Source organism: Nestor notabilis, unplaced genomic scaffold, assembly GCF_000696875.1.
Source record: "Nestor notabilis isolate BGI_N333 unplaced genomic scaffold, ASM69687v1 scaffold8530, whole genome shotgun sequence".
Lineage (NCBI taxonomy): Eukaryota > Metazoa > Chordata > Aves > Psittaciformes > Psittacidae > Nestor > Nestor notabilis.
The window spans coordinates 12,916-32,835 of NW_009912090.1; the positions used below are offsets into that span (position 1 = coordinate 12,916).

The window sequence follows — 19,920 nt, forward strand, 5'->3', positions numbered from 1 at the left end:
AAACCATCACAAATAGTGCCTGCACTGCAGTGGTGAGGGAAGTGTGGTATGAAAGAGAGAGAGGGAGAAGCAGTGCAGGGTTCTTTCTGGATCTCTGTAAGAAAGGTCTGACAAGAAATGAGTTAGTGAAATAGCTGGTTTAATAAAACAGTAAGATAAAGGATATAGATAGTGAGTAAATCTTATGTCCCCTCAGATGCTGGGAAGCTTATGTTTGTGTAGCATCAGATGGAGCCCAGGGGGATCTTCTCAGGGCATGTTGAGCAGGTGAAGCTCATGGGGAGAAGCTGTTTCTTTTTTGCCTGTTCAAGCTATTATGTATTTTCTTACAAGAAAACAACTCTTATCCATGGAGGACATTCACAGGAGAACTCCTTGTTGCCCTTTTAGGCAAAGACAAGGCCAGGCAGGAGGCGTGATCACTGGTACCAAGTGGGAGCTACCCACTGCTTCTCTTAGAATGAGCTAGTTGAGTTTATCCTGCAGCCAAGCACAGGATAAACTGTAAAGGTGATTGATCTGTGCAGCACAGCACAGGCTCTCTGACACAGCATCTCTTGACTCCTCAATGCACAGTGGTCTCTGGGTGAGGATTACCACCTTCCACCCCTTGATCCACATGAAGGGTCTGTTTGAGATCATTTTTTCTTTTGATACAATGTTTTCACAGGCTCTGAATACAGTAACTTACCTCCCAGATTTTATCAGGCTCATCATCCTTTAAATTATGCATAATATCTCAGAACTAATTTACTGATAAGTTTTAGTCTGTTAGTGTTTTGGCTTAGAAAAACCATTAACTTAAAAGCTGAAATATCTGATGTTGTGTATGTATTACAGCTACCAACGAATTCACAAGTTTATGAGCTCCTAACTTTTCTAATGGATTGGATCTCAGACCAGCATCTTAGCAAAATAAAAATACATGAAGAAAGAGAGGACGGTCATAAACCTCTGGCTGTTGAGACCACAAAGAAGATCTGCACCCAGGAAAGATGTATGAAGGTAAAGCGGTTTGGACTGTTTTATCGTGTTAATGTTTTCAGATTTATGGGGTTTTTTACATGATTCTGAGAATATAACAAATCAGCCTGTTTTGTACATGCTTTGGATACAGGGATTAAAAGAAAATCACTGTTAATAAGTCAGTATTTTTTTCTGGCAATGTGATGTAATAGATAAATTGTCGTTTGTAAAGCATACAGATCATTTTTTGTTCAATATCAACCTGAGAATGTCAGCATTTTATTTCAAGTCACTTCTGTCAGTTGATAATGTCTTGTGTTTTATGTTAATGTAATTCCTTTTTTCTAAGAAGATGAACAAGTCCAATTTAAAATATTTTGATGCCTGTATTAGACATTGAAGTTTCAATTTATACTGATAAAAGGTGACACTCTGCTATACTTTTAACACTTTTATTGTTTTCTTTCTGAGGATACCAAGGTTTGGAAATCAGCGAGGTGTTTGGAAAATCTTCTTTTATTGTTTTTTCTTAATTAAAGATTTATAACCATTGAGATTGGATTTGCCAAGATTGAGCTCAGAGGATGTATATCCACTTTTGCATATAAAGTTTAGTAAAATTTATAATCTGTGCATATGTGCAGTTCTGTTACATGTACTGGGTCTGCCCAGTGAGTATTTGCATATGTAATCTGCTAAACTCCAAGAGAAAGTTGTGGGTTCTATTTGTTTGGTTTTCACTTAGGTTTAGTTTATACAGTATTTTCATATACTGCATGTAATTTTACTTTTGTATATTTTTACAGCTTTTGCCTATAGCTGTTGAGCAACTCCAGTGGATGCCATTTGTGAATCCTAAACTACACATGCCTATAATTAAATTTATTTACTGGTCTGTAAGACAGGTAGACACTGGTGTTCAGGTAAGACAAGTAGTCCTCTTGCAGTATGGCTTGTTTTGTTTTTTTTTTTTTTAAACATAAATTCATAGAAGATATTAATCGATTTTGTGTTTTAAATGCATATGAAAAGTGGATGCTTTCAGGTAGTATATATAAAAAGCCTGTGCTGTTTTTACAAAGCATAAATTAATAGTGCTTACCAGAGATGGCAAGTGAAAAAATAAATTCTTTTTCAAGCTAATGTTAAATTTTGCATTGTGTATCTAAAAATAGTTTTCTTAAGTAGTTGATCTCTATTGTGGTGTTTAAGCATCTCAGAAATTATATTTTTACATATGTATTTACAAAACTTTGCATTAGAAAAGACTATTTTCAGGTTCGCTTTATGCATGGAATTTGTGGAAAGTGATGGAGGTGTGTAACAAAGCAGTGAAGTAATTTTGATTTTTATGTTCTCTGTTCAATGTCTAACCTCAAGGCACTCCTTACTTTCCAACTAGACTGCTGTAAGAAAAGATCTAGCAGTATAATAAAGACAGTACACATACTGTAGAGGCTCATTATAGTGCACAGTGCTGTCAATAGTGGTTTTGCTAAAGCAAAGGTAGGAAATCTTGTAAATATATTGAGTTTAAATTCAGTAGACTAGTGAGCTATTGGTTTTATTGCTAATAAGAAACTATATTTTAAATGGGCATATTGTGAAGTTTGATTCCGAAGTAATATGTCTGTATAGTTTATGATGAAAAGTCTAATAGATCTGACCTGTACAGTGTTCTTCAGGTTCACGATTAGACCTTGATTCTGTAAATGCTTTTACAGGATATGATTTCAGGCAGCCTTCTAAAATAGACCTGGCTGAAGATGAGCTTGTTTTGGAACCAGAGGCAACTTAAATAATGTCAGCGTGTTGGGGGCCCTCACTAGTCTTGTTATGAAGTATGTTTTGGTAACATACAGTGATAATGTTGTTCAGCTGCTTTTGTAACACAAAATAGTATATCCTGTACAGATTATATTCCAATACATGGTCAAACAATTTGCTATCTAATATTTAATCACTAGGGGAACATATGTGTATCTATATAGTATACAGGATTTTAATGTGTTTTAATGTTTACACTAACTGTGTGCATTTTTTGAAACAGCACGCAACAATGACATCAACAATGAGGAGACTTGGTGAAGATATTTTCAAAGGCATAGTAATTAAAGGAAACCCACATAGTTCTGAACAGTCTACAGAGAGTAAATCAAAATCAGCAGCTTTTTTTAAGAGTTCCTGTATGCCTTTGAGATTTCTCTCAACTTTAATTGTGCTTAAAACAGTGACCCAAGGTAGGTTCTGCTTTTTAAAATATTTATTTCAGTCATGTGCCTGGATAAAAAAACATTTCAGTGATACTGCGGAGTCTACTATGCTTTATTAGTGAAAAATGGGTTTACTTGAGTTTTTACTACCTTGTGAAGAAAAACATATTGGAAACAAGTATGAACCTTGCTATTAATCGTTTAAGGTTGGAATTTGCATGTTCCTTTTAATATGACGACTTCTTGTCAGACAAATCAACATTTCTGAAGAAGGGGAAAAGAGGTGTTGGTAATTCTGTTTTAACTGTCACTGCAGCAGTGACTGGTTTGCCAAGATCTTTATTGAATTGAATGGCAAAGGTAGTTGCTCTTCTATAAACTAAATAGCAGATTTTGCACAGTTGTTTGCCTATCCCTGAAAAGCTGATCAGCTTCAGAGTCAAGTGTTTCTTTTCTGACATATTAGTTATCTTTATAGACAAATTGGATGTTCATAGTTATGACAGGGGGGTTGGAACAAGATGATATTAAGGTCCTTTCCAACCCTAACTGTTCTATGATTCTTTTTCTGATGTATCCATAGTCACACACAGAAAGCTACTTGTGTAGTGGATTGTAATTGTTAGATCAAATTGTGATACAACGTATGTCCTGAAATTGCTTTGTCCTTCAGTCTATTTTAGTATGCAGTCCAAACTCCAGCCCTTACCTGTCTGCTGCTCCCCTCTTCTCCTACCAGGTCTGGCACTGCAAATAGCTATCTGTAATACATTATCTACATTGAAAACTGCAACTCTATGAAGCTGTCAGTTCTTGATGCAATTGTCCTTTTAGATTTCACTGTTAAATAGACTCATTTCCAAAAGCACCATGTTCTGTTTACATTAAAACATTTTAGACTTCAAAGCCACTTGTCAAATGGCCGTTTTATCCAAAATATTCCAAAATTCCTATGTTGGTGTAGTTTAGTGATGTACTTTGTTAACAAGGCAAAAGCAAACAATGTCAGAAGATAAAGCAGCTCTGAAAAGAATGAATTCTGTTCCAGTTTTCACTCTGCTTATGCAGTTTTTAAGATGCTGTAGCAAATCTTGTCAGTGGGGCCTTTTTTGAAAACAGATGCTGTCTGAAAAGACTAAAACATTTTTATTAAAATGATGACAAAAATTGACTGTTTCTTGTGAGCTCTGAATGTTAAGCAAACTATGAGAAGAGGCACAAACTCAGATTTTTAATGCTTTCCTTCCTTATCCTTTTGACATAGAGATTGGTATATACTTCTCTGTCAGAACCCAGAGAATAAAGACCTTAAATCAATCTGACTAATAGGTATTTTTTAATAATAACTTATAGATTAACTTTGCTCATTTAAACAAATTCTTCCCTATTTCTAATTTATATATGACTTTTTTTGAAATTTCAGCAATAGTACATAATCGGAGTTATGCTTGAATGTTCTTAATTCTTAAATCTGCACATACTATCAAGTTGATCTTCTGACTGTATAAAGAATTGATTTTTTTTGTGTATTTATATCTTTGGGGGAAAAAGAAAAATCAAATATCTTCTTAAACAATATAGTCCAGACAGCCTTCAGTGCCTGCTAGGGGATTATTGTATCTGAAACAGCTACATCATTTTCAGCTCACATTTCTGCCTTTTGTTGATCAAAAAGTAGCGGGTGGGGGCATCAGAGAGTGAATGACTCCTTTCACTGTGAGGGTTTTTTCTTCCGCTTTGTTCCCAGGATCCTCCCACCTTTCACACTAGCAGATACATATAATAATAAAGTGGGATTCTCTACTTCAAATGTGTATCATTTTGTGTTGGCAGAAAACCAGAGGAAGTTGGGTCTTCCTTGCCTCATGGGAGAGGGAGAAGGTAAAGGTTTCAGTGTAGACACAATGGGTTAACAAGAGTCAGGGTGTTTGGACAGTGAGAAAAAGCTGTGGAAAATGTATCTCAAACAGTAGAGTAACTGTTCTTTTCAGCTGATTTGTTAACTGCTGCCTTCAGTTATGAAGCCTTTTCTCTCTTCAAAGGAAATAGGAAATGAGGTGTTGCAGATCCTTTTTATGGAAGTCAGGCAGAAAACACTAATTATATGCCATCAAGAGCAGGTGTAAGAGGTGATTATTGCCTACCTGCAGCAACTTAGGAGTACTGTGGTGCTGCATAATTGGGATTTTCTGCAAGAATAAATTTTACAGGGATAGCATAAGAATTAATGTATCTATAACCCTTTTCCAACTGTTTGTGATGCTAACCACTTACTTTTCCCTTTTCAAAGACATTTTGAAAGCACAGGTCATTTTGATAGCAAATACTTGATCAGTAGGGTTACGACTGAGCATCTAACCTAACTTCAGAAATGGTCTTACTTTGGTCAGGAGGGTTGTTCTAGCTTCCAACTTAAATTATTCATTGTTTTTATTTTTGCTCTCTTTTTTTACTCAGAATGGTTTGTATTTTAAAATGTTGTTACTACTAACATATCCCTTCTGCTAGTAACACAAAGAGGTGGAGACAGGTTACAGACATGTTAATTTTCAAGGTAATCCTGAATGACCTTGCCAGAATGTCAAAATCTGATGCTTACTTTGGCATCTGATTTTTTTCAGTCTCCTGCATGAAATTTGTTATGAATTTTGGACCATTTCTTAGATAGCAGAGATCTACATCACAGAATCAGTGTCTGGCATCTTGATTGACACTAAACAGGGATGCCAAAGATTTTAAATCCATAGGTAATGAACAGTGTTCTTGTTCATAGAAGTCATACTTCTGGATTAGATGGTTAAGCAGATGAGTATGCCTTTATGTTTAACTGACCTGTGCAGTATTTATATTGTATCTGCAGTAAATACAGGATATAAACATCGTGGAAGTCTACCCTTGACATCTTTAATGAACAAATGCAGTATTTCAGCTGTTGGAGGAAACTATTTCAGTCAGGATATTTTGGTGGAGCATGATAATTACTCTTAAATCGAGACATTTCTAGAAATGTATGATAAAAAAGAATTGCAAGACAAAAAATAGTTATTGCAGAGTCTTAACCTAAGCAGATGAATGCTTTTGATTAGAACAAATCAGTTTAGTTTCTCATGGTTGCTTTTTACTGCTGCCTTCTATAAGAGGGAAAATAAGATCCGTTGTTAAACATATGTCGCATATCACTGTGTATGAATTTTGATCACTCTGACCACATGGCGCTAATGATCTATGATAAAGTAGCACATTTGGTTTGAACATAGATCCCGTTTTCTTCAAAGAGTCCGTATCCAGTAGATGGCATTGTAGTTAAACTTTTGCTACAGGTTGGATTGTTTCCTTGTACTTAATTTTCTGCACTCCAGATGATGGATGCTGTTCCAAGATACTAAGAAAGATCTGACATCAGGAAATTAAGAAAATTAGATTGCTTCACTTAATCTACATTCTGCGTATAATTTAGTGCACTCCACAATGGATGGGTATATAAAATGCGTGCACCAAAGCTTAAACTACAGCTTTTATAGAAAGGAATGGGAGTAGTTGCTCTTGGGTGACATGGTCTAGTGTGAGGCGTCCCTGCTCATGGCAGGGGGGGTTGGAACTAGGTGATCTTAAGGTCCTTTCCAACCCAAACCATTCTATCATTCATGAAAGTAATTGCTCTTATCCAGACAAATCAGACCTTAGCTCCTTTAATAGAAGTTTCTCAGATGTTGAAACTAACATTGTCTCAAACTGTGCAAGCTTGTAATTTGCTCTTAAGCAACTTGTAAACATATTTTTCTTCAACATACGAGTTGTAGTTAGTCTTTTTCCTCACTCACAATACATTGTTAAGGAATAAAAACAGGCAGAGGATTTCTTTAAATAATAATATAATTTAATATTTTCAGCCATTTAACTTACTGACAGTTACTGCAACAGTAACTCTCAGGATAGTTGTTCACATATTGCTTAATGGTACTATGATTATAGAAGTTTACTGCCTTTATTCTGATATTTTACAGTGGATTACCTGGCTCAGGCATTTGATTCCCTTCGAACAGACTTGAAGACAGATGAAGGGAAGGCCTTATTTTTGGAATACGAGTGTGTGCCTATCATATTAAGTCACTTAAAAGTATCCAGTAGAGGTCTGCTTTCCAGTGCTCTTGATGGATTACTTCAGATGACCACAGAATCTGGTAAATTTGGATAACTAATAAAAATATAAAATCATAATGAAAACTGGTGAGGTAAGCAGAAATACAGTGCAAAAATAACAGAATTCTTCTGTGTAAATAATCTAATCTAGCATTAGAATTTGTTTGTATCATGTAAATTCATCGGAGTCATAAAATGTGTTTCCGAATTGTCTTTCTATGAGTTGCCTTGTCTTTTCTTCTCCCTCCCGGCACCTATGCTTTATATTTTGTCCTGGTTGCTTTCTTATTTATTGATGTGAAATTTTTCATTGCTATTTTTAGGTTGGCTTTTCAGTTTATTCCACTGAATTACCTTGCAGATGTTTTTCTTTGAAGTCAGGCTGTGCCAAGGAAGCCGTATCATGAAAACCTGCCAGCAGGTGGAGATAAAAAATAGGCTTTAATTTCCTTTTCTAGTTTGATGAACAGCTCATCCCCAATCATATTTTAGTTTCTGATAATTGGAAATGGCCTTTTTAGAAGAGATGGTCATGTTTTGTTGAATTTTACTGTGCTGTCACCCTGTAAAGGGTTTATAATCTCATTTGTCACAGCACTTTTCAAAGTGATACAGGCTAAGAATCAGTTGATCAACAACTGTATGAACATACAAAGGTCGTGAGGCATTCTAGTGCCATGTTGAATAAACCTTCTGACTGGTTTGGGTAGGGTTTTTTTTTTAGGTAGAGATTACTCACTGTCTTTTACAAAAGAAAAGGGGAAGGGGCTGATGCTGGTTTTGAAATGTGTATTGTTATTTTGGAAGTATTTTATTACCAGGCATTGTAGTGGTAAAAATAGCAAGCATGTTTGACTTGGGATGGAATAGCACTGAGTTAAAAAGCCACTTTGTACTGATGTAAGTGGCAGAAATATTAAACTAAAGTTTTAATCTTCCTTTCAGACTCTCTTTCTGACATGTAGTTAGTGTGGTCTTACACTAAAGTGTTCTTCCTAATAGTGACTGGGAAAAAGATAGTTGTACACACAAAAGTAACCTGAGCAAGGTGGATGGTGTCTGATATTACTTTGGGTAATGCCAACAAATAACAGTACATCTTCTGTTACCTAGCAGTAGTCATTGTGATATACTAGATACCTGAAGTTTGAAGAATAATGGAGATATATTGTGAGAGACTCACATTTTGCCTTGTTGCTTCTCAGAGAAGATGTATTATATGTAAAATCAGGGAAGGGAGGAGTAGTATTTAATTAAATTGACATTTGATTGAGAATTTATTTCTTGGCAACTTTGATATAAAGCCTTACGCAGAGCCTTTCTCTTTAGTAGAATAAATAGCCAATACACTATTACAGGCATGTTCTGCTCTTTTCCAGTAGAGTGTGTTGCAAGAAATTGTTAGCAATGAGGAGTGTTGTTGACGGGAATTTGGTATTTTCATTCCTATATAAGATTCCTATTAAAAGTCATTAAAAGACAAACTAAAAGGTGGCAGTGAATGTTCAGAGGGCTCACTGTGTTAGATTAAAACAGGAATTTATGGTCAATTTTAAAGCTGTATTGGTGTGCAGCCTTAAATATGAAGTTGTAGGTAGTTGGCCATATACTAAAATATGGAATCATATTACCCAAAAAGACAGCATCTGACCAACAGGAGGCAAAGTCTAGGCTTTCTTTTTTTGCCCGTAGGATATGCAATCACAGGCATTCTTTCAACTTGCTGCAATAATTTTCAATTGGAGTATTCCAATATTTGTTCAAAAATATTACCTTTAGAGTTGAAATGATTAGAAATTATCTTGGAAAAAAGCCAGTTGTTTTGGTTTTGTTTTCTGGATGTTCTTTTTTATAACTTTTTAAGTTTTAATTTTTTTTGTGAAGTTATTTTAAATACTCAAATTTCAGTTGGCCAGGTTGAAAGGTGTGAATCAGGTGTGAAATTACTGTGTTGCACTACTCCTCCCTGTAACTGCTTGTATTTTCTGTTATAAGCGATGAATGCTAATGGTTCTGAACAGTTCAGGCCTGTGCAAGGTCCTCATGTAGGTTCTCTTCCCTGTAAGAAGTATCTTGCTCATGTTCCAGAAATGAAACCTAGATTTCCCTCATATATTAAGGAAAATTATTTAAGTTGCATATGAAGAAAGTACCTACTAGTCTAAGATGAATATTTCTGTTGCTTAAAATTATAACAGTCTGCAGTACTGCTTAAGCCCACTGACTGATTTGGTTTTGGTATGCACATTTTCATATTTTAGATCAGAATCACTGCTTTTGGCTTTAGAATAGATCTGGTACAGTGGGTCCAGGATCCAAGTTTCTATTGTGAGTTCATACAACATTGACAGTACTGATAAGGCATTCAGTTACTGAAAACATGATGTCAAATGCAACAGTTGAGGCATTGGTATCATCTGTTTTCTATCAATGTACAAGACCTTAATGGCAAATTAATAGTCTTACTGTTGTGCATCTTACTGGTACAAGAGAACTTAGTTTACTTTCATGCTATAATAATCTTGTTTCTTTGGTTTTCCCATCTTCCAGTACTTCTGTGGATTCCATTCACTTCTTTTAGTTATACTATATTTGGGGAAAGAAACTTTTCAATTGAGTGAGTCCTTACCTAACCATTTGCCTTCTGTTAGTAAATACTTGCTTCATTTAACCCATGCTAGAAACTTTATAAGTAGCTGAAATTGAGTTGTAGGTAATTTTTAGGATACAAAATGTAATTTAAAATAATTTATGTTTTATTTCATGTCATTTCCATTCTGGAGTGATTCTTTTCCTCCAGATGAGCTCAGTGGCCTAAGTTGAAGTCTAGTTGATTTAGTCTATCTTCAGTGGAAGCAATAGGTTGCTTTTAAGTTCCACAGTTGGGAGAGTTAACAGCTTGTTATGAACCTGACAGTAGAAAATCAGCCCAGCAAAGATGTTTTATCCCTTTTCTCTTCCTACATTCTGCTAATATTTTTATCTAAAAATGTCCATAATGGTGCATAAATTGGTCCACTTCAACCTGTTCAGCCTGCTATTTTAAATGTCCGTTCCGGTAGCTGATGCATGTGAACACAGCACTGAAGCAGCAGTTTAGCTACATTTTCACTGTAGCTATCTCATCAGTACTGTTTTTGTTTCTTGGTCAGATGGGATGAATGCCAGTTCAGGTTTATCATTTTCAGTCTTTTATTTGCCTCTCCATACCCATTACTGGGATTTCAATCCATGTTTATTTTCTGGAGGATGCCCATCTTTCCTTTGCTGGAAAGATTGACTGATAAAGGCAGAATCAAGGTAGCAAGTCCTGTAGGGTATTTTTAATAGTGGTGGTATTTTGCTTGAATCTGGGGCTTGAGATGAATGTTTTAAGATTGAACTTGATCCTTCTTTTGATCTTTGAAACTAATGAGTGGTCTATAAAGACAGCTTTCTTGCATCCCATTGAGTAAAAGGGGAAGAGATACATTCCTGCTCTTTTGACAGGGATGAAAGATTTTGGTACCAAAGATTTTCCTACCTTAGTTAAGGAAAGCAGGCTACCAAGCCGTGATGGGTTTTAGTCCCATCTTTAAGCTATGAACCTGTCTGAAGGTAGAAGTAAGAACAAAACCGTCTCTGATAGTACTGTCGCAGAAAATAGATTCAGTTTCTTGATAAACTCTGAATGTGCTTGGTGACAGATCTCCACAAATGCAGTGCTCTGACTGCTTTTGAAATTTTGAGAGCAAAATGTATTAGCTGCTAAATACTGATATGTTTCAGTTTAGTCAGAAGGCTTATAATGTATTTATTGCTTAACAAAACCCTTACCATTTCCCATTTAAATTAACTATTTAATAAATAAATTACTAGTTGCTTTAAATCATCCAGATTTTTGTAGTATGACACCAGTGGCTTCCAGAGTATCTTCATACCCCAAAGTTCTCTTCCCAAGACTACAGATTTCTTTTATTAACAGATCTTGTTTCTAGGATGGTAGTTGCAGCACTCTGTTCAAGTGAATTCCTGGATGCCAGACATTAAACACTTTCTGGGAACAAGCTAGTAATAAATAGCATGACCTCAGCAAGAAAATTTGCTCTGTGGGTGTTGAAGAACATCACATCATTAGTATTAAATCACCCTGTAGTTGAATGTGTGTCATATACAATCTTGTTGAATACTGTTGTTCCTGTCATCTTGCTTCTCATGCAGCTTACTGTGTTTTTTTTTACCTGTGAATCAGTTAAGAGTTCCAAAGGACGTAGTGAATTTATAGTCACCTATCAAAAATACCATTGTGGTACTGTGGTCTGATTCATGCTTGATTTGAGATCTGCTATTAGCACAGAACTGCCTGCCTCAGTTTCACCTTTTGCACTTTTGCACAAAGACAGTGTGTCTTAAATTCCTCCTACAGTAATGGCTGACTTCTACCATTTAGATTAGTGGGTTCCCCTTTCCCAACCTTATGTTCATTCAAGGAAATGAAACTTGCTCATTAGACATTACAAAGCACTGGCCTTTGCTTTAAATAAAGCTTATGTTTACTTTGTCTTCAAGCTTACTTCTGTTTTACAGAGGAAATATTTTGCATTAGTGTGTGCTTATTCACAAATAGACATGAGTGCACACTGGAAAAAAAGATCTCTCAGTGACACATGTTCACTCTAAGACATATTCTGATAGGGCTTAAGTATGGTTTCTTAACCATATTAACATTGCTTAAGAGTTTTAGTAACTGCAGAAGTGAACTGTATTTAAGCATTAACTGAACCTTACTTAAAATTTTTTTTATTTTTTTTTTAAGAAAATATATATAACCAAGTCTGTGTCCAGATTTACTCATCTCATAGGGGAGTTAAGCCAGTGGAGATAAAAGGATTGTCTCCATAGTAAGAAGTTGTAATTACTTACTTGTAAACTGAAGTTAAGGTCCCTTCCAACCCAAACCATTCTATGATACTATTAATGTTTCTGTGTGGACTGCCTGTATGGACACTCCCTCTGTTCCTTCATGTTGGGATGCTTCCATAACTAATGCTAGGTATTCTACAGTTCACACTGATCATGTGCTTCTGAAATTCAATGGTTGGAATCTATTAAGGAAACCCAATCTTGCTCCTTTTTTTCTTTTGTTTTCCCTTGAGTCTTAGTATTTTGAGACTTTAAAGACTACAAGCAGTGAAGGTATGAAGTAAAAAATGCCTGTATGCTTAAACAGATTAAAATTTAACCCTAATTTTCAGCATATTATTTTTACTGGTTACTTTACAGGATTGAAACTTTTCAAATGAGCTTATTCTGCAGTACTGAAAGGGTAAAAATGTCAAGTCTGTAACTAACCATACTAAAGTAGGATTCCCCCTCACCTGTGTGAAAGGCAGATGTGAAATTATTCTGAGGAACTGTGTTTGAAGCTATAGTGAACGGAATGATTTACAGCTTATGTGGGATAAACATTGAAATACAAACCATTTAAAAGGAAATCCTTCCTCTATTATCCTATCTTACCTTGTGATTTTTTTACTCATTGTTCTGAAAACAGTGAATAATTATGTTGGATTATTAGATGCCTTTGTTTAATATTTTAACCACAGATAAATATCTCTATCATATGTCTAACTGTTAAATGCAGCCTATGATAATGTTAGGACCAATCTGTATATTTGCTGTAAGCAAGTAAGTACACCAAAAATTTGCACACATTTTTGTTGTTTTTATTTTGTATTTGACTAGCAGGACTACTATACTTAGTAGCTGACCTTTCTCTGTAACTTGCAAGGTGAATTTAGAGCAATGTCATAATTGAAATAATTTCATAAAGAAAGGCTCTTTTTTTTTTCTTTTTGGAGGTAGATAGTACGATTTGTGCAGTTTGAGTTACATGTGTGCACTGTCAGAGTTTGGACTTTATTTACCCGCTTACTTGCAATGTGACCTTACAGAATCACAGGTTATGCCAGGTTACATTTATTTATGTAAAGGCTTCCTTATTTGACTTTGTCACTGTCTTTGAAATACTGTGCTTAGTTCTGAGCTGGTTATTACAGGTGTGGAGATACAGGAGTGGAGGAAACAAGGCAGGCAAGCTCTGACAAAAAAAGTGTTAGAACGAAGCTCTTCAGGTGTCCTCTGTAAGAGAGTTGTGATTCCTTCAGCATTTCTGGTAGTTCATTAGACTTTTTCTAGTTTCTTGAACAAAGTAACCCATAATACTGCATAGTTTCAATTTATAATGCTGTCTAGGTTATTTGTAAAATGGTGGGGTTTTCTCTCTCAGGCCTCATTAGAATTGGTCTTTAATGATTAGACCATATTGGTTGCTCACAGACATACTGAGTTCAATCAACACACCTAAAGTTTTCATCCTCTCATCTTTCTAATCAGTGATTTTACAGGAAAAAATGTTTGTTGCTTCTTAGTGTATTGTCTTTACGCTTCTGCTATTCTAGCAAGTAAGATAATTCTGTTTTCATGTATTTTATATCTGTTGCCTTCTAAATGAGCAATTCCAACATGGAATTTCATTTGACTATTCCTGTTTTCATGCCACAGGCATTAATTAATACACTAAATAAGCACAATTAAAAAATCAGTATTTAAAACTAAAATTCACTTTCAAGGCAAAGTATTTTGCTTTGCTTTTAGCCGATTTCATAAGCTACACACCTTTGAGTCCTACTAACCACCATCTTCTCCAGTATAATATGTCCTCTATGTGCTGCATGATGGCACTCAGGATGATCTGCTCCATAACTTTTTTCAGCACTGAGATCAGACTGACAGACCTGGAGTTCCCCAGATCCTCCTTTCAACCCTTCTGCTAGATGGGCATCACATTTGCTGACCTCCTTGGTCAGCCAGGGACTGCTGATAAATGATGGGAAGTGGCTTGGCGAGCACTTCCACCAGCTCCCTCAGTACCCTTGGGTGGATCTCACCTGCCCCAGATACCTGTGTGTGTGTGTGTCTAAGTGGTGTAGCAGGTCACTGACCATTTCCCCCTGGATTATGTGGACTTCATTCTGCTCCCTGACCCTGTCTTCCATCTCAGGGGGCTGGGTACCCTGAGAACAACTGGTCTGACTATTAAAGACTGAGGCAAAATGGGCATTAAGTACATCAGCCTTTTCCTCAGCCTTTGTCACTATGTTTCCTCCCACATCCAATAAATGATGGAGATTTTCCTGAGCCCTCCTTTCTTTGCTATTTATAGAATTTAATTTATAGAAATTAATTTATAGAATATAATTTATAGAAACATTTTTGATTGTCTTTTATGGCAGCAACCTGATTAAGTTCTAGTTGGGTTTTGTCCCTTCTAACTTTCTAATTTTGATGGTTTCTAACACATCAATAATCCTTGTGTCTTTGCTGACACATGGTTCTCCATCTGTTGCTTCCCCTGAGACAGTAGACCAAAGGACCTTGCTAGCACACCATCCCTCAGACATTGGTGTGCTGCCCCCCAGGCTTGTCTCTAGTGGATCTGATTAGTGAGATGACCTTGCTACCTTTTTTTTGTTCTATTTTTACTTACATGGCTGAGTAAGAAAGACCTTGTTTCTTACTGAGGTCTGCCTTGACTTTTCATACTATCCTTTTTATTATAGTTTCCAAGATCCAAGGTAGTGATCCCTCTAGCAGGCTTGTTTTCATTCCAAGCATCTCTTGTCACATGAGTATTCTTTTTTTTATTCCTTTTTTTTTTTTTCTTGTGGGTGTAAGCTCCAGTTGCCATTTGAGAACAATATTGGTCTCACATCCTGTCTCATGTCTGCATTAATGTCTCGCATACTATAAGAAACGGAAGAGCAATTCAAATCATACTGAGGTCAACACATTCTGGGTGACCAACTGAAAATGCCACTTGGGCTCTCTTAACTTGGGGTCACCCATGTAAGCATCTGCACTTGAGGTACCTTCTGCTGAATGGAATGTCGCCCTATCTCGCCAGTGCTTTTATCACTGGCACTTGATCGTCCTGGCTATTGATCATAGGAAAAAAAGTTAAATTCAGCAAATGGTTCAAATCATACAGGTGCCTGTGTTATAGACAGTTGGTTATTAGCAACATGTGATATTACTGTTTCCTTTTAAGTGTTTCTGCTGTGGTGCTTAGTTGTTAGTTAATTTTTCCATGCTAGTAGACAGTGCTGTGTGACTCACTTGCATTGCTGTCACGTGTTCTCCATTCTCCCAGCAGATCCTCATGTAATTAGAAATGATGCAAAATTGTAGTCATCAATTTGTTAAAATATGAATTTAGGATTGGCATTCTGGCCTGTCTTCATTTTCTGAGGGGCTTAGCTTTCAGTATAAAACAGAATTTTCCAGATTACTATAGCTGGTAAGATTTTATGCTGTGAGTGACTGATTACTTTGAGGGTAAATTTCAGATGAATTCTGTCAACGGTGATAAATTGCTTATTGTTCATTGCAGCCTACCAATCAAGTTAAGCTAATGCAACTACAACATGCTGCAGTTTTATTAAGGATACCAGTGAGGCTTTTGCAGATTATTTTAAATTATGCCATAGTCCTGTCAGGATGTATTCCAATGTAGTTTTTCTAAAATAGTTAATAAAACAAAATCTGTGTACATCTAGACCACCAAAATATTTAAAATGTAAAGCTTGCATTCTTTTAACTCCTCAACTAGACATGCATTTAAATTATATGCTTATTTTGTACATTTTCTGATTACTTAGAATATGTTCTCCAAAAGCTTATCTGAAATGAATATATAAACAGTGTACAGAATGTGTCTTTTTAAATGTGTGCCTTTATCAGTATGCTATCACACTGTCATGGTTTAAACCCAGACGGTAACTCAGTACCATGCAGCTGTTCACTCACCCTCCCCTCTTCCCCCCTCCGGGCAGGATGGGGAGAATTGAAAGAATGTAAATCCCACGGGTTGAGATAAGAACAGTTTAGTAACTAAAATAAAGTAAATACAGTGATAATTGAAGGCATAGCAATAACAATAATAGGAAACGAGAAGAAATGAAAGCTCAGAAAACCCAGGTGATGCACAGTGCAATTGCTTACCACTCGCCAACCAATACCCAGCCTGACCCAAACAGCAATCTGGGCCTTCTGGGTAACTCCCCCCAGTTTATATACTGGGCATGACGTACTGTGGTATGGAATACCCCTTTGGCCAGTTTGGGTCAGGTGTCCTGTCTCTGCTTCCTCACGGCTTCTTGTGTCCCTCCTCACTGGCAGAGCATGAGAGACGGAAAAGTCCTTGATCAGGGTAAGCACTACTTAGCAAAAACTAATAACATCAGTGTGTTTTCAGCATTGCTCCTTGACTGAAGCCAAAACGCAGCACCGCACCAGCTACTAGGTAGAAAAATAAGTGTTACAGCTGAAACCAGAACACACATAATTGAACTTGGCAAACTTTTAGAAATTTTCTACTTTGGCTTTTCTATTTTATAATAAAAATCCTGTCTTAAAATTAATGCATATCTTTTACATTGGTTCATAAACTTCACAGTCAAAACATTCTTACAGCATCTCTCTCTCTAATTATTATTTTTAAATTAAATGTTTTTAAGGAACCAGTAAGAACAAGGCAGCACTCTCCAGGTCAGCTGAATATGGTATTTTTTTACCCCTTCAGTAGAGAACTGTAAAAGCATTTTATGACTATTTAAGGAGTTTTACAGCAATAAATTGTAGGACTGCCCTCTTCATCCTTTGTTACCTTCAGATCTCTCGTGAATCACAGTTCAGCTGACTCAGAAGTCATGTTAAATGAGAGGTTTCTAAAGCCTTTTTTTTTTAACAGGCAATGGAAAGAAGAAAAACCTTTCTTCTCAATTTACTTTTTGAATGTCAGTGTTCTTACACATTTATTTACACTTTTCTTACCTTTCTGATAAACACCTTTGGTAAGTAAGAGGTACTGTCTCAAGTTTTTGTTGTTAAAACAGATTTCATCAGTGGTGCAGTGCAGAGAGATAGGACCATTTCTGTGTCTTGCAAATAGGCAGTCATTTGTAGGAGCCCTAGAAAGCTATAGAAGAATTTCTGAAAGTTATAGTTCTGTATAATTTCTATAAAATTATGATAACATAATTTGTAGTTCTAGATTTTTCTTGCTTTAGGGAAGGTTATCTCTTCTTGGTACTTGTATAGAAATTTTTACTTCAAACACTCTTTAATGATGGAAGTGCTTTGATACAAAGTACTCTTAAGATGGTAGGATCGTATTCATTGTGCTTTGCCTATTTGCCATTTCTCTTTATTGTTTTGTCACCCTCTTATGGATTTTAACAAGTTAGACTCACTAGGGCATGATACTGTCATACTAGAAGTGACTTCTGGGTTAATTATTTTTCTGAGTTTAAGACACTGATGTGTGTACTTAATACTTCAAAGTTCTGTCATAGAGAGCAGTGGCCCAATAAAGAGCAGTGATTCTTGGGTGTGTGTCAGTTGTGTATCACTAAATTTAGCACACATTCTGAACCCATGTAAGGATTTTCTGCTTGCTGTTATTGACAGGTAGCCCTGAGTTTTTGATATCACAATTTCTGAAAAATATTACTTTCTGCAGCATAACACACAGGGTTTGAAAGATCTTCTTCCTAACAGTAAGGTCTAGGAACTACTGAGTCCTTATTGAATTTTCAGCTCTGAGAAAATTAGTTGTTTATGCTCTCAAGCTCACTTTAGTTGCCAAGTTGATTTTTTTATTTTAATCCCCATTCTGAACAGCTTTTCTGTGGCATTTCTTTTCATTTTGTATCAGTAAGTGTCCTGAAATAAATTAAAACCTTGAATTCACTCCAAGGCTACTACTTATATTTAATAAGTTGTATGCCCTTGCACAGGAAAGGGAAAATTTTGACCAAAAGTTACATCCATCCTCTGTACTGATAAAAGTATCTTGACAGCCTATTTATAAATTACAGTATTGAGCATATGTACAAAGAATTTAATGTCTGTGTTTATTGGTTTATGCTGTAATTTGCATAGTGCAATTTCTTATAACACATTACATATTTTTAACATGCAAACATTAAAATGTTTTCCTCATATGTATTCTGCTAATGCAAATGACCTATGCAATATGAAAGACTATTCATTTTAACAAAAAGAATCAGTTACTACTTATTTTCTGTATGTTTTTGCTATAAATTAATACCAGAACTGAGAATGATTTAACAAAGGAACAGATTTAGCCTTTTTCGGAAGTGATTTGATTTTGAGGAGTGGGATAGAGGAAAATGTTGTTTAATGTGATTTAAAAACTCATCCATTATTTTAAGGGAGTTTTTTTGGTGTTTAAATGTATTTAAACGTTCTTATCCAGCTCTTACTTTCACCTCTCAAGTGTTATTTTGCCTGTCTTGAATGATAGAATAGTTAGGGTTGGAAAGGACCATAAGATCATCTAGTTCCAGCCCTCTTGCCATGGCCAGGGCCACCAAATGAAACAGAGTACAGCGACAGTACTTTGACAATGAAAGGCTCTCAGGTAACACATTAGCTTCTACATGTGCTATCCCTGTCCATGTGATTTGCAGCAGCTTGAAGTATTTCCTTCTGAGCCTTTTTGCACAGCTTAACGTTCCCCTCGCATGATCAAAAAGAAATAACCATGATAAATGAGCATTGGCTAAGCATGTTCAAGATAAGAATTTTTATTTGAGTTTAAAATTGTTCTGTTTCCTGTTTCCCTTTGTTCTTAAGGGAATAGGACTTGTTTTAATACAAGGGTTGTAAATGTCAGAACTCTTCAGAACTTGCATTTTTTCAGTTCCTAGTTTTACCTGAGTTTTGCATCACATGTTTAGCATAAACTGAATTACTGAATTATTTCATTCTTCTAATAGTTGCACAACATGAGGCATTTAAAGCCTTTTAAATGTATCTAATAGCTGTTTTACTTTTCCCTGCACTGAGCTCTGTAATACAGATTTTAATTGTTTTCTTTTACAGGTTCTGTACAGCCTTTCCTGGAAGCCTGCAGTAATGAATCCTTCTTCCGAACTTGCTCTCTTCTGCTTCGAAGTTCTAAGCTAGAAACTCAGATTTTGGAAAAGATCTGTGTGATACTGCAAAAACTCTCCAGAATAAAGTAATGCTCTGTTACTATTATTCTGTTAGTTATTATTAGATCAGCAAACTCGAAGACTTTTGTCTTTCTCTTTTTCCAAAAACTCATCTCTCTTTTGCTGTTTATTTGCTCCACCACAGACAATGCTGGACCTTCTCTGTTAGCAGTTGGGGTTGGAATTAGGTGGTCTTTAAGGTCCCTTCCAACACAAACCATTCTATAACTTACATTGGAGAGCTACTAAAAGTAAAATTAAAAATTTTTTATTTATTGTTTTTAGAAACTTATTTCACATGAGTGAAACCCTATCATAGCCTTTCCCTGATCTTTCATTATACATGTTCACTTACTCAAGTGAAATTATATTTTTTGGTGATTTTTGACAAGATTTCTCTCACCATGCATTGGTAAGCTTCTGCTTAGAGACATTATATGCAATGTAGAAGACTTATATGAAAATCCCAATATAATGCACATTTTTCTTCATTAAAAATATAATTTTTAATGTTTTAATAATTTTTAATATTAAAAATA

The 19,920-nt window shown here is 35.7% G+C and overlaps 1 protein-coding gene across 1 annotated transcript in view; it reads left to right on the forward strand.

The window, feature by feature from the left end:
- CCDC138 (coiled-coil domain containing 138) overlaps window positions 1–19,411 on the forward strand; it is a gene marked incomplete at its 5' end in the record, with an annotated part of 30,551 nt that extends 11,140 nt beyond the window's left edge. The window contains 5 exons of the mRNA XM_010017742.1: window positions 841–1,005; window positions 1,773–1,889; window positions 3,017–3,206; window positions 7,184–7,360; window positions 19,269–19,411. Coding sequence (XP_010016044.1) covers window positions 841–1,005; window positions 1,773–1,889; window positions 3,017–3,206; window positions 7,184–7,360; window positions 19,269–19,411 — 792 coding nt within the window. The remainder of the gene's footprint in view (window positions 1–840; window positions 1,006–1,772; window positions 1,890–3,016; window positions 3,207–7,183; window positions 7,361–19,268) is intronic.
- Between the last annotated feature and the right edge of the window lie 509 nt (window positions 19,412–19,920).